The 13,721-nt window shown below is 39.2% G+C and overlaps 1 protein-coding gene across 1 annotated transcript; it reads left to right on the top strand.

The window, feature by feature from the left end:
• The first annotated feature begins 10,138 nt into the window (after window positions 1–10,138).
• Window positions 10,139–12,108, top strand: LOC117322837. The gene is made up of 2 exons (XM_033877778.1): window positions 10,139–10,527; window positions 11,284–12,108. The coding sequence occupies exons 1-2, from the start codon at window positions 10,194–10,196 to the stop codon at window positions 11,577–11,579; spliced, it is 630 nt and encodes a 209-aa protein (XP_033733669.1). The 5' UTR covers window positions 10,139–10,193; the 3' UTR covers window positions 11,580–12,108.
• Window positions 12,109–13,721: the final 1,613 nt, after the last annotated feature.

The following is a 13,721-nucleotide window of genomic DNA, read 5'->3' as shown; positions in this document are numbered from 1 at the left end:
GATCCCGCGCCCTGGATCTTTCACTGTTGATGGCATGTTGAGCCTAACATCCTGATCAACAGGAATTTGGAGTCCAACATTTGTAACACCGTCATACAAAGGAAGTGGACGGTCGAGCCTAAATTAAGGTCCGAGGAATACAAGTATTCCGGAAATAAGCGTTTGATTAAGTCAAAGTCAAAATGAGCTGTTCGTAAAATGAGGGGCATTCCGCAGGGACTTGAGAATTTGTTACAGTCTACATGTATTTGGACCTCCCCTAGTGTGTATCACAGGGACTTGAGAATTTGTTACAGTCTACATGTATTTGGACCCTGTGAGGCAATCAAGTAATCCGAGTTTCGAGTAAGTGGGTTTTCATTATAGATATAGCACATAAGGATGGCGAGTGAAAAACTGGGTGTGATCACTTTAACCGCAGAGTCCTCTTCGAAAACGATCTGGTATATAGGGTTAAATATTTGTTCTGAACACAAATTACAATGTAATAAAAATAATGTGTCTTTTAACTTTTTAGTTCCTTTTATTTTCACAAATCAGTTGTATCTATACCCAGATTATTTAAAGTATTTCAACAGTCAGAAGGTACAATCAATTCTATGACATACAGCTCAAGTGGTTTTGGGTCACGCGAGCTATAACTACATGTTCGGTACTTTCAGGAGAAAATGCACCGTTGCATAGAAAAGTTTGGTATGTTTTATTTTGATTTACACAAACATTCCTGTGGTCATGTCATTATTAAAAACACCACTCTGCGGTTGTACGTGGACGAAGTGTTTACCTTTAGTCAGCTGGGAGTCTCGAGATTACATGTGACATTTGTTCTCCTCTATTCTAGTCACGTGGGGTTAGGGAGGCCAGACAAGTCGGGTATAATCAGTTTATTATGTAACCGATTCCTTGACATCATCAAACTATATCAGTCTAGCCCGAGTTTCCTCTGGCCCTACTATATGAAAACGTGGAATTCTCCGACACTATTGAGGTCGCTAAGATTTTGGCGCAAACACAATAAAATCGAGCGTGACATATCACCTACTGTACCTTACATATATGGAAATGGGATACTTATTTACCCCAAAACTCTCATTTAGTCCCAAATCAGTGTTCTATTATGTCCGTATAAACCCAATTCCTTTTCTAAGAAAAATATGGGGTTTTGCCGATTCCAGTTCCTTTTAAGTTTCTTTTTGGCGGAATCTGTCTGCATTTTGGCACGACCAAGCTGTCGGCGTTCCACCATTTTGTGTTGACTGATAAGCCAACCGTTGCATTGTGGAACAAATTCGCACAGAAACTTGGTCCGTCGGACCCAGTTATTAATTTTGGGATTTTCCGATGTACTTTCACAAGTACACGTGTCCCCTCAGTTTTTTTTATTCGCGATAATTTGTTAGGTTTATATGAAGTTTGAAAACAGTTTAGAGGTCAAAATGTTTATATGTATTTCTTTGGGAGTATGAGGCTTTATAAGCTATAAGCGTTATTTTAAGCACGTTAAGCTACGTTATTTAATGCATGTCTGACCTTGGGTTTACATGAAAAGAACAAGTTAATCTTACGAAAATCTCCGAGCAAAGCTGAAATAAAGTTAAAAAAAAGAAACAGAAAAATAATAAAAATATTCCTTTTTCGATGATAGAAAATCCACTTAACTAATCCTGTACTTAAATATTGTCAAAAACATATCCAGAAGTATTCACAGTTCATCAAAGTTACAGAAATGGAGTCGTTCTCTAATCTGTCCACACCCAAGACCAGCAATACGGGAACAGCACGTTAAGCCGGCGTTTTCAAACGTATCGCGCCTTTCAAGTACAGCAATTTTCCAGAAACTCTCACGTTTCACGGTCGAATACACACCGGGCTTTCCTACCACAAAAGGAATTGCTTACAATCACCTCTGTCACGTGATTTTAGATCTATTCTTTCCTGTATGTTGTTTTTACACCGATGAGAATGGGGAACTTAGGACTAAGTACAATTTTTTTTTTCCATTTGATTTCGTTTCGTTTGAGTTTTTTTCATTTCGTTTTGCTTTCGTTTCGCACTTCTGGTACCCCAGATTTGTTTTCCTAGTCAGTTTGTGTTTCTCGGGAATCAAAGAACTGGCCTGTCTATGTTCTCGTGGCCAACGAGTGTGTCCACGTATGTTGTTAAGGGATTTGGTTTGTTTGTTTTTGTTTAACGTCCTATTAACAGCCAGGGTCATTTATAAGGACGTGCCAGGTTTTGGAGGTTGAGGAAAGCCGGAGTACGTAGTCACCAACTACTACAAGGATACCCCGCCTCGAAATAACCCTGGCTGTTCACGGGGCGACAAAACCACCCAACAAACCAACAAACAATATCTAAGCCTATGTTTTAGGTCGAGACGCTGATGTTCTCTAATACATACTACTAAGTGTATTGGGTTTTCCTTGGAAAGGGAGGTAACACTTACTAGCTTAAGGTAAGTATGTGGTAACACTGTAAATCTAGGACTCGTTCGATGCGGCATGGAGGTGCCAGGTCGTCCGTTAATGAGCAGTGTTGGAAACGTGATGGTCGCTGGAAGTGTGCCAGCGACAAGCAATTCTATCGGCAACGTACCGGCCGGTCTATGTTCTCGTGGTCAACGAGTGTGTTCACGTATGTTGCTAAGGGAGGTAGTCACCAACTACTACAAGGATACCCCTGTCTCAAAATAACCCTGTCACACGGTTTCCTTTGATATTTGCGTGGTTACATTTTATTTTGATGTCCATCTAAACTCTCCTAATATATATTTTCTAAAGGTGGCCTATTCCAAACCTCCGGGCCGACGCTATCGCACCTGTTCTTGTCTGAATAACCACAGAGTGATTTTTTTCCGCGAAAGGTGGACGGTTCCACACTGGAATACCGTTTTATGTCCCGTCCAACAGACTCAATGTTAGGGAACACTTGCTGGAGTTGCACCAGTGCAATGGCGCTTGTTTTTGGTGTATATTTTGAAAACAATTCCGAAAAACTCGCAATGATACAACTTATCTGCTGTGACATTCATGTAATGAGTCGCTGTTCACTTTCTGGCGATTTTAACTGGTTTGACTACTCATAGGCCTTGATGAATACAGGCGCTTGCATAGAAAATGTGAATACTTTCCTTAGTACACATACCACTGCCATAAAAAAAAAAAAAATATCAAAATTCACATTTTTTATCCAAGCGCGCCTGTGTTGATAAATGATCTGATTCGCGTATTCGTCTCCAAGCAGATCATAACCTATAATGTCCTTAGATACGATATCCATACTGTTATCATAAGGACTATCTCGGGTACGATATATGAATACTGAAACCTTGTATTGTGTGTACAAATGTACATTTTAATCTCAATAGAAATTGTTTTTTATTTATTTATTTTACATTGGTCAGCTTTAACCTTTAACCTTTGACCCGGAACAAAAGACGCTTCTCCTTTTTTCGTTGGATATTCTCTGTAGGTTTAGTATACATTATTTTAAATTGATTGTGAATTGGTAAACCAAGCTTTATGCTAACGCATACCAGTCGTGTGTACTGAAACCGGTGACTATTGAGCAACCTACCTCCAATTAGCAGTCCTGGCAACTTTTGAGAACAATACACATTCAAACCGGTGTAATTATCAAAAACGATTCTTATTCAACAAAGCCGACCCTCTAAGCCGTTCAGACATACAAAAAACAAGCATATCACATTACTTACTTTACGGATCATCGACCAAGTGTTGGTATTTTGAAAAATCCAAAATTAGATGGATTTTTTTTGACCGGGACGATTTCTACTCGAAGTTGTGATATATCTAATAATCGTAATTTAACAATTTAACATGGAGGATATTACCGAAAGTAAACCCTCTCCATTGACGGATACATCTTCCACCCCAAAAACAAGCGTCATTATCTCCGGGCCAGTAACGGATGAGACGTCTGTGGGGGCGTTTGGAACGATGACTGACATTCCAGGTAAGTAAAGCAATGTGACATCGGGTATGACTTTATTGTGTGTGTTGTAGTTTTTCTCGTCTATACATTAATTACACAGATGAGAAACAGAATGTCTGGTGACATTTACATACATTGTCACTGTAATTGTGACGTGGTGTTGACTCTCTAGTACACACGTGATGTGATGTTAATTCTCTAGTACACACATGACGTTGTGATGTTGATTCTAGTACACACGTGACGTTGTGATGTTGGCCCTAGTACACACCCGACGTTGTGATGATGGCTCTAGTTAACTCGTGACGTTGTGATGTTGATTCTGGTACTCACGTGACGTTATGATGTTAACTCTAGTACACATGTGATGTTGTGATTCCGACTCACTAGTAAACATTTGACGATGTTGACTCTAGTACACATGTGACGTTATGATGTTGATTCTTTAGTACACACGTGACGTTGTGATGTTGATTCTTTAGTACACACGTGACGTTGTGATGTTGATTCTTTAGTATACACGTGACGTTGTGATGTTGACTCTAGTACATACGTGACGTTGTGATGTTGACTCTAGTACACATTTGACGTTGTGACGTAGACTCCAGGTAACATTTGACATTGTGATGATGTTGACTCTTGTACACATTTGACGTTGTGATGATGTTGACTTTTGTACACATTTGACCTTGTGATAATGACTTTTAGTACACACATGACGATATGATGTTGGTTCTCTGATTAACACGTGACGTTATGATGTTGACTCTAGAACACAAGTGACGTTGTGATGTTGACTCTAATACACACGTGACGTTATGATGTTGACTAGAACACACGTGACGTTGTGATGTTTACTCTAATACACACGTGACGTTGTGATGTTGACTCTAATACACACGTGACGTTATGATGTTGACTCTAGAACACACGTGACGTTGTGATGTTGACTCTCTAGTACACATTTGACGTTGTGATAATGACACTCTAATACACACGTGACGTTGTGATGTTTACTCTAATACACACGTGACGTTGTGATGTTTACTCTAATACACACGTGACGTTGTGATGTTGACTCTCTTATACACACGTGACGTTGTGATGTTGACTTTCTAGTCCACACGTGACGTGATGTTGACTTTCTAGTACACACATGGCGTTGTGATGTTGATTCTAGTACACACGTGACGTTGTGATGTTGACTCTAGTACACACGTGACGTTGTGATGTTGACTCTAGTACACGTGTGACGTGATGTTAATTCTCTAGCAAACATGTGACGTTGTGATGTTGACTCTAGTGCACACATGACGTTGTGATGTTAACTCTCTAATATACACGTGACGTTGTGATGTTGATTCTTTAGTATACACATGACGTTGTGATGTTGACTGTTTAGTACACATTTGACCTTGTGATATCGGCTCTAGGACAGATTTGACGACGTGATATTGACTCCAAATCACAATGATAACATGTGATGAAGTTTTGCAAATTTTACCGTCCTCTTATAAACTTCTTTCCTTGGTTACTTCCAAACAGTCGTCATAATTAAACGTACCAAAATTTTACTTTCAGATTCGCATCATGATGGCGGCTCGAAGTTATTCGACTTCAGCCTGAAAAAGATGTCAAAGCGGTATGTTACTATTCTTAATCTCTCTGTTCTAATGCTGTATATACGCACTTTAGTGTTTTATACAGCACCCCAGTCAACTACTGTAGATCGCCGGTAATATATAGGAAATGGTATACATTTCTGAAACAATATTCCATTGAAGTTTGACTGTAGTTTATTTCAACATATCTCATTCTTTTTGCTCAATGAAAATATGTGCACTGACATGTGAAATGCCAACGCATTTAAATTCATGTTAAAAACAGGTCAATTTCTCGTGTCTATTTTAATAGCAGGTCTCCGTGTCCTGAAAGTCTGGTATCCGATAAAGTTATCGGTGGTGGGGTCTGGTATCAGATAAAGTTATCGGTGGTGGGGTCCGTTATCCGATAAAGTTATCGGTGGTGGGGTCCGTTATCAGATAAAGTTATCGGTGGTGGGTTCCGTTATCAGATAAAGTTATCGGTGGTAGGGTCCGTTATCAGATAAAGTTATCGGTGGTGGGGTCCGTTATCAGATAAAGTTATCGGTGGTGGGGTCTGGTATCAGATAAAGTTATCGGTGGTGGGGTCCGTTATCAGATAATGTTATCGGTGGTGGGGTCCGTTATCAGATAAAGTTATCGGTGGTGGGGTCCGTTATCAGATAAAGTTATCGATGGTGGGGTCTGGTATCAGATAAAGTTATCGGTGGTGGGGTCTGGTATCAGATTAAGTTATCGGTGGTGGGGTCTGGTATCAGATAAAGTTATCGGTGGTGGGGTCTGGTATCAGATAAAGTTATCGGTGGTGGGGTCCGTTATCAGATAAGGTTATCGGTGGTGGGGTCCGTTATCAGATAATGTTATCGGTGGTGGAATCCGTTATAAGATAAAGTTATCGGTGGTGGGGTCTGGTATCAGATAAAGTTATCGGTGGTGGGGTCCGTTATCAGATAAAGTTATCGGTGGTGGGGTCTGGTATCAGATAAAGTTATCGGTGGTGGGGTCTGGTATCAGATAAAGTTATCGGTGGTGGGGTCCGTTATCAGATAAAGTTATCGGTGGTGGGGTCCGTTATCCGATAAAGTTATCGGTGGTGGGGTCCGTTATCAGATAAAGTTATCGGTGGTGGGGTCTGGTATCCGATAAGGTTATCGGTGGTGGGGTCCTTTTTCTGTCATATCGCGGGAGATTATCAACAGTTGGAATTTGTTCTTCTTATGAAAAAGATTGCTGTCATACCTACATAGTACAAGAAAAAAAAAACCGACCCGGCTTTCCGCAGTTCTTTGCTAGTGTTCAGATCGACGACATATTTTGAAGAATGACATAAGCACAGGAATATCACGATTCATCTTTTTACTTACTAATTTCCCTCAATGAATGGAATAAAATAAAAGGGAAAATAACATAAAGTTGACAGCAGCAACAGCAGCAGCAGCAACAACAACAACAACAGCAGCAGCAGCAGCAGCAGCAGCAGCAGCAGCAACAACAACAACAATAACAACAACAACAACAACAACAATATTTGAAATTTACCTTTAGGTGTAAAAGACTTCGATCCAACAGCTGTGTTGTCCTATTAACATATCAAGAGGTCGTAACATTTATTAGGGAGGAGAATAGTAGAAATAAAATGGGCGATGGCTAGAAAAATCGACCTTATCTATAGAAGTGTCGACTGAACGACTGTTTTAGACATAGAACATAGCCATCCAGGTGAGGGTCAATTCCAAAACCTCACAGACCACCGAATAAAAAAGAAATGCCAAATTTACACAGCCACATCAACAGACAGAACACACAAGGTATGGGTTTATTGTGGGTGTTATATTGTCAAAAGAATAAAAAAAATTATAGTGAATTTATAGAAGCGAGACTAATAAGTGATAATATTGTTCAGAGGTCCGATGATTTCCGAAGAAAATCCCAGGTTTCCCGTCGACAGTACATCCAGACCAGATGGAGCACCCGGTGACACCTTCTTTGGAAATGTCCCCAGGAAACCACGGAATACACGGATTCTGTCCACTACACCAGATCATGCGTATAACTTTAACCACAGGTCACGTGGTGTGGCTGTCCTGATTATCAACGTGACATTTCTGAACAAGAAAATGTCTCCAGATCGAATATATGCCAAGCATGATATTAAACTGTTCGAGAAGTTATTGAAATCGTTGAACTTTGCAATAATAAAACTGATAGATCATTCTACAGAGGATTTGCATAGAAGACTTCAAGGTAGGTAACCACTTTTGTGTGTACATATAGACCGTGTTGGTATTTTACATAGTTGTGTGCTAATGTCATCTTCAGACATATCTTATCGTCTAAACAAGCGATTTCACTCTTAAAATATTTGGATCGACACTCATTAGAACGGTTTGTTTACCATTAAAACAAAAAGGCTGTTTGAAAAAAACCTCGCCAAAATGATTCCGACATATATCGATAAAAAAAAAGCAAAATAAGGAAAAAGGTATGACCATGCGTTCCTCACTGCTAAGCGTCATCTGCTTCCTCCATGTTCTACTCGCTTCATAGGTATCAACACTTTTGGCCCTTGGTATCATAGGAGGAATCCTATAAGTCTCAATTGAACATCTTGTCTCTGTTTTGTGCAATCCTCATAAAATCATTATACATATTATTACCTTTTATGTGAGACAAGAAAATTAGAAGGGGTATGATGTCATGATTTGCATTGAATAGTTTGCATACTTAAACTAGTTATAATTATTTTCACACAGAAATACGCTTGTCCTTGACCCCGGACTGTGACTGCTTCCTCTGCCTGATCAGCTCACACGGTATGGAAACGAGGCTATCCGACGATAAACAGAAGCGACAACACATGACCTTCACCTACGACCGTTGGATACCTACCGATAGTATCATCAGACCTTTTACAGAGAACCAATGTCGATGTCTGAGGGGGAACCCAAACTCTTCTTCATACAGGTGATTTTTAATACTTGTCATAAATCTATTCTGTAAGGCGAGTTCGTATTCAGTGATGAAGAGTTGGTATTTTGTAAAATGTAGATGGGAATTTGTATTTTTTTTCTATGGTGAGTTTGTACTGATGTTAAATAGACATGACAATTAAGCATTCAATGTTAGCGCTTAAGGTTATATTTGCCTTTGTCCAGATGGCATTCATAAGTCCATGAATACCAACCAAAAGCAGTTCAGTGCTTTTATTATCACCCGTGATATTAAATCCCATTTCTCTTTTAATTATCGAAATTCAAATTACCAGCCTTTGTGATCCACGAGTCCTGTCAACCGCCTACACGTTCTTTCGCTGAAAAAAATAGTGCGACGAACAATAAAATACGCAAGAATACTCAATGTAATATTAATATTGAATGCATATAAACAGGGGAATATTACATGCTACACTTTAATAGTAAATTCTATGAATTGTCTACGACAGAAGGTTTATTTTCCATTCTTTACTTTGTTGAGGCCAGCGGATGTGTTACTGATATATTCATACGCCAGTTGACAGTTATGAGCTGGCAACAGCCCACCTACAGTTGGTAAGGTCATATAGATTCAATGCCATAGAGTGGTAACTATGCAAAGTTGGTAACGGATTTGATTTGCTCGGTTCGTGGTGAAATTTGTCTAAAGATACTTATCTAAGACTTGAGGATCATCTGAACAGAAGAACAGTTACAAACTATACAAGACTAATTTCGCTACTCGGACCAACTTTGATAGAAATAATTTAGTCAATTCTTAATACATTATGTATAATTTCGGGTCTTGCTTTTGTCATGTAATTTTTCTGAACTGTTTGGCAATTTTGGTAAAATGTGCGATGAAATGCATGTTTCAGGAGAAGCTGTACAGCGTATGTGGATCTCATACAATAACCATGCAAGCTAGTACCTATAGGATGATATAGTGTATTTGTTTGACCAGTTATGTCTCAATAAAAGTGGACACATTGACTTTGATTATTGAAACTTAAAATGCAAATTGCGACTGTGAATAGTATAACATTTTGTACATTAATACGGCTATAGTGTGGCATTTCGATTATCAAAATGCTCCAAAGTGAGTTTCAAGGCTTTTTCAGAAATCTGCATTTTTTTTTTACCTCAAACCTAGCTGTTGAACTATTTCTTGCTATGTTAAGAGTTCTTTATAGTGTCTAATAAGAGAATTTTTGATAATTGCAATACCTCCTGATGTTCTGTATTTGTGTGGTATAATTCACAGCCATTTGCATTTTAAGGTCAAAACAAAATCATTGCCCTATTGTATCTTAGAAACACTAGTGAGAGTAATGGAATGGTTGTTTGCGCAACACATTTGATCCACACGAGCTGCACGTGTTCGTTGGAATTATACATTTTTCGTATATTCTGCCAAAATTAACAAACAGCTTATCAAATTACATAGTTTGACATCTTCTATACAAACAATTGATAAAGATGCTTCTGTAAGATTGTACAAAGAGTAGTGATTTACATGTTTGTTTAAACATCAATGGATATTTTAAATAACTCACTCTTGATTAGGACTTAATGGTTATCTTCGCAATTTTGGTGTTTTCAGGCATGTCGGTCCGTTCACGGCTCAGCGGATGCCGACTCTGTAGACCGTGGGGTCTTTACAATGGAGGCCGTACGTCAGCCATCGAGTCGCCAACGTGACGTCAGAGACAATCCTGTATGGTGTGAGGGGACAGGGAGTACAGTGACAGATAAAACCGGCCAAGGCGATCCGAACTCCTTAACACAAGACCTCTCGCAGTCTGTTCAAGGGAAGGTCAACTTTGATGAAATTCCATTCGCCGACGAAACAGACGACAGCGATGACCCTGACCTTTCAACAGCAGACAGTTCACGTTCGTTATATCACCCGCCCCGGCCGCGCAACCCTGATGACGTGGACGTTTGTACAATACCGTGCTACCCACACTGTCTTGTCATGTTCTCCTCAGCTTCAGGTAAAAAATGAAATGTGATTCCGGAATTGATCGAGAACACGCCATCTATACTGAATTTTTTTTTACGATTTGTCGGAAGTAATTTAACGCAATAAATACAAAAAATAATTCAAAACGAAATGAAATAGCAATGTCTGCCTCCACCATTAGTGAGCATTGAACCGTTGAACTTTCAGGAACAGGATAAAATAAATACCTTGCGTTCATTTATCAGGTTCGTACAAGTTGTACTGGTACTAATATATCGTACTTTTTTTTATAGAACGCGCTGTACCAGTAGGACCCAACCGGTTCTCGTTGATCGTTTTTCAAACGTACCACTTGGTTACAAGATGTCGGAACTGTGATTATTCATTTGTCATGCATATCATGTCATGAGACGGTGACGCTTACCTGCTATGATTTTTTTAACGAGTATGTATGTCAACGTTTGACGAAATTATTCAGGTGTTGGATTTACATCCGTTGGTGCGGTTCAGTTGTCCAAAAAAAAAGAGAAAAATAATCGGTTTTATATATTTGACGGCCACCATCTTGAGAACTCACTTGAGATTCATCGAACTCGATAAAGGAGCACACGGTTTAAACAGATTTCAACTTTTGTCGAAACAGCGTAGTCCGATCATCGGAAGCATAGCCGCTGTTTCGGAGTTTGTTATCAAAATGATTCGCTTAATTTAAGATCTACAATGTCACTTGCAATTCATCATTTAAGAAGATTTTTCTTTTTAGATGAGTTTCCATTTTTCTTTACAGGACGTTACGCATTTTCCAATGACTACAAGGGAGGATGGCTTCCGTACTCTATGCATAACGTCCTCCGTAAAATGGCACAACGTCACTTCCGGATCGACCTTCTAGAGGCCCTAACGGAAGTAAATGAGGCTATGACAGAGAGTTTGGAGACACACACACCCAGCGACAAGGTTCTGCATCAGACCAAGTCAACCGCTTGTATCTACCATATGCTTACCAAGGATATTTATTTTAAACCCAAGTACGCCCTAGTAGATGTACCTCTGGTCGATGATGTGCAAGTCACGGCAGTGTAGTTCAACAATGGTGTCTGACTTACAGAGTATATGCTTTATGTACCTCGGACATGATAGTTGTAGAGACCCAAAAATCGATAGTTCGCAAGGAGCTGTTTCCAACGAAGGAAAAGGGCTACGTTAAGGTTAAAACTCATTAGAAACCGGTAAAATGGTAACTTACGATACCAAAATATTCCGTGATTGATTTACATTATAAGATTACTGATTTGGATTGTTCGTCCTTCTGAGGTTACACAGACATGTTCAGTCGACCCGGAGATGGGAACACGCTTTCCATGTTAGTAAAGAGAGACACATCGAATCGCTCTATAAAGACACACACGCGCTTTAAAGACCTTGAACCGATATTTTAGAATTGACGACATTACGGTATTTACCGTCACCAGGGCTTAAAGACGGAACCTAAAATCACATGAAAATATCAGGTTGATGAATCAAGTGGTTATGCCTGTGTATTTAATACTGGTGTATAGGGTATATTCAGTGAGCGTGTTATAACAGAATGGATGGACGTAGCAAGTTTGAATACACTGTAATTTTTGGAAAATATCAAAAAAATAAAATATTTCGATCTAAATAGTCATATTGATATACATTTTTAGACAGTTGTAGTTGTAGCACAATTGTATTAGATTAGATTAATGATATTACATGTTAAGAAAACTTCGCCACTGCTTTCTATTTCATAGCAGTTCCAGTACGTTTACTTATTATAAAAGTTACACGTAAATCATTAGTTAATAAATAATAAACATACAAATAACAAATAAATATATACTTAGGTCTCGCTCATATAGATTTAATGCTAAAATTATTAATGTCTATAGTAAACAGGAGTAGGGACCTGGACAAGGATCCGATAACAAAGTCCAATCATTAAATAATGACAGGAGGTAAGATATCTGGTAAACAGGAGTAGGGACCTGGACAAGGATCCGATAACAAAGTCCAATCATTAAATAATGACGGAAGGTAAGATACCTGGTAAACAGGAGTAGGGACCTGGACAAGGATCCGATAACAAAGTCCAATCATTAAATAATGACGGAAGGAAAGATACCTGGTAAACAGGAGTAGGGACCTGGACAAGGATCCGATAACAAAGTCCAATCATTAAATAATGACGGGAGGTAAGATACCTGGTAAACAGGAGTAGGGACCTGGACAAGGATCTGATAACAAAGTCCAATCATTAAATAATGACGGGAGGTAAGATACCTGGTAAACAGGAGTAGGGACCTGGACAAGGATCTGGTAACAAAGTCCAATAATTAAATAATGACGGAAGGTAAGATACCTGGTAAACAGGAGTAGGGACCTGGACAAGGATCTGATAACAAAGTCCAACCATTAAATAATGACGGGAGGTAAGATACCTGGTAAACAGGAGTAGGGACCTAGACATTAAATAATGACGGGAGGTAAGATACCTGGTAAACAGGAGTAGGGACCTAGACATTAAATAATGACTGGAGGTAAGATACCTGGTAAACAGGAGTAGGGACCTAGACATTAAATAATGACGGGAGGTAAGATACCTGGTAAACAGGAGTACTGGTGCTGGCAAATAAATGACATGTGAATAGTTTCGACTTCATGCAGAGGCCAACATATTGACAACATTTGAAAGGCTGATGTGGTGTAACAATGTCCATCGACGCCATTCTGTAACCTGAGTAACTGGAAGGACCTAACGGCCGAGTATACATAGTAGTTTTGAGGAGCGGAGGAGTGGGGATATGTTTTTAAAAAATGTCAGGGAAGATTTAAGATATCGATACCTGATGCATGGACGGGTTCTATACTTAGGTTATTCCATTCTACGATTGCTTGTTGCAGAGTCTGTACTGAGCGTTTCCTGAACAGGTAGAGCCAAAGTCAATAATTTCTTCTAGTGAATGTCAGTGGTGATCATGGTAACTGGGTTTTTCGAACATTTATGTAGGCCGTAGTCGGAACCAGACCATTCGTGGGAATTTTACAGCATCATAATTTGTTTGGGTAGACTTTTAAAATAATCAGATACTTACATAAATGAGAAATCAAAAGTTTGGACAATAACATGCATTTAATTACATGTGTTTCCAGCATATATGTGTAGATTTTACCTGTGGTAATCCGATGTAACAAAAAAAACCC

This window comes from Pecten maximus, chromosome 3 (assembly GCF_902652985.1).
Source record: "Pecten maximus chromosome 3, xPecMax1.1, whole genome shotgun sequence".
Lineage (NCBI taxonomy): Eukaryota > Metazoa > Mollusca > Bivalvia > Pectinida > Pectinidae > Pecten > Pecten maximus.
This window is presented reverse-complemented; position numbering and strand designations above follow the sequence as displayed.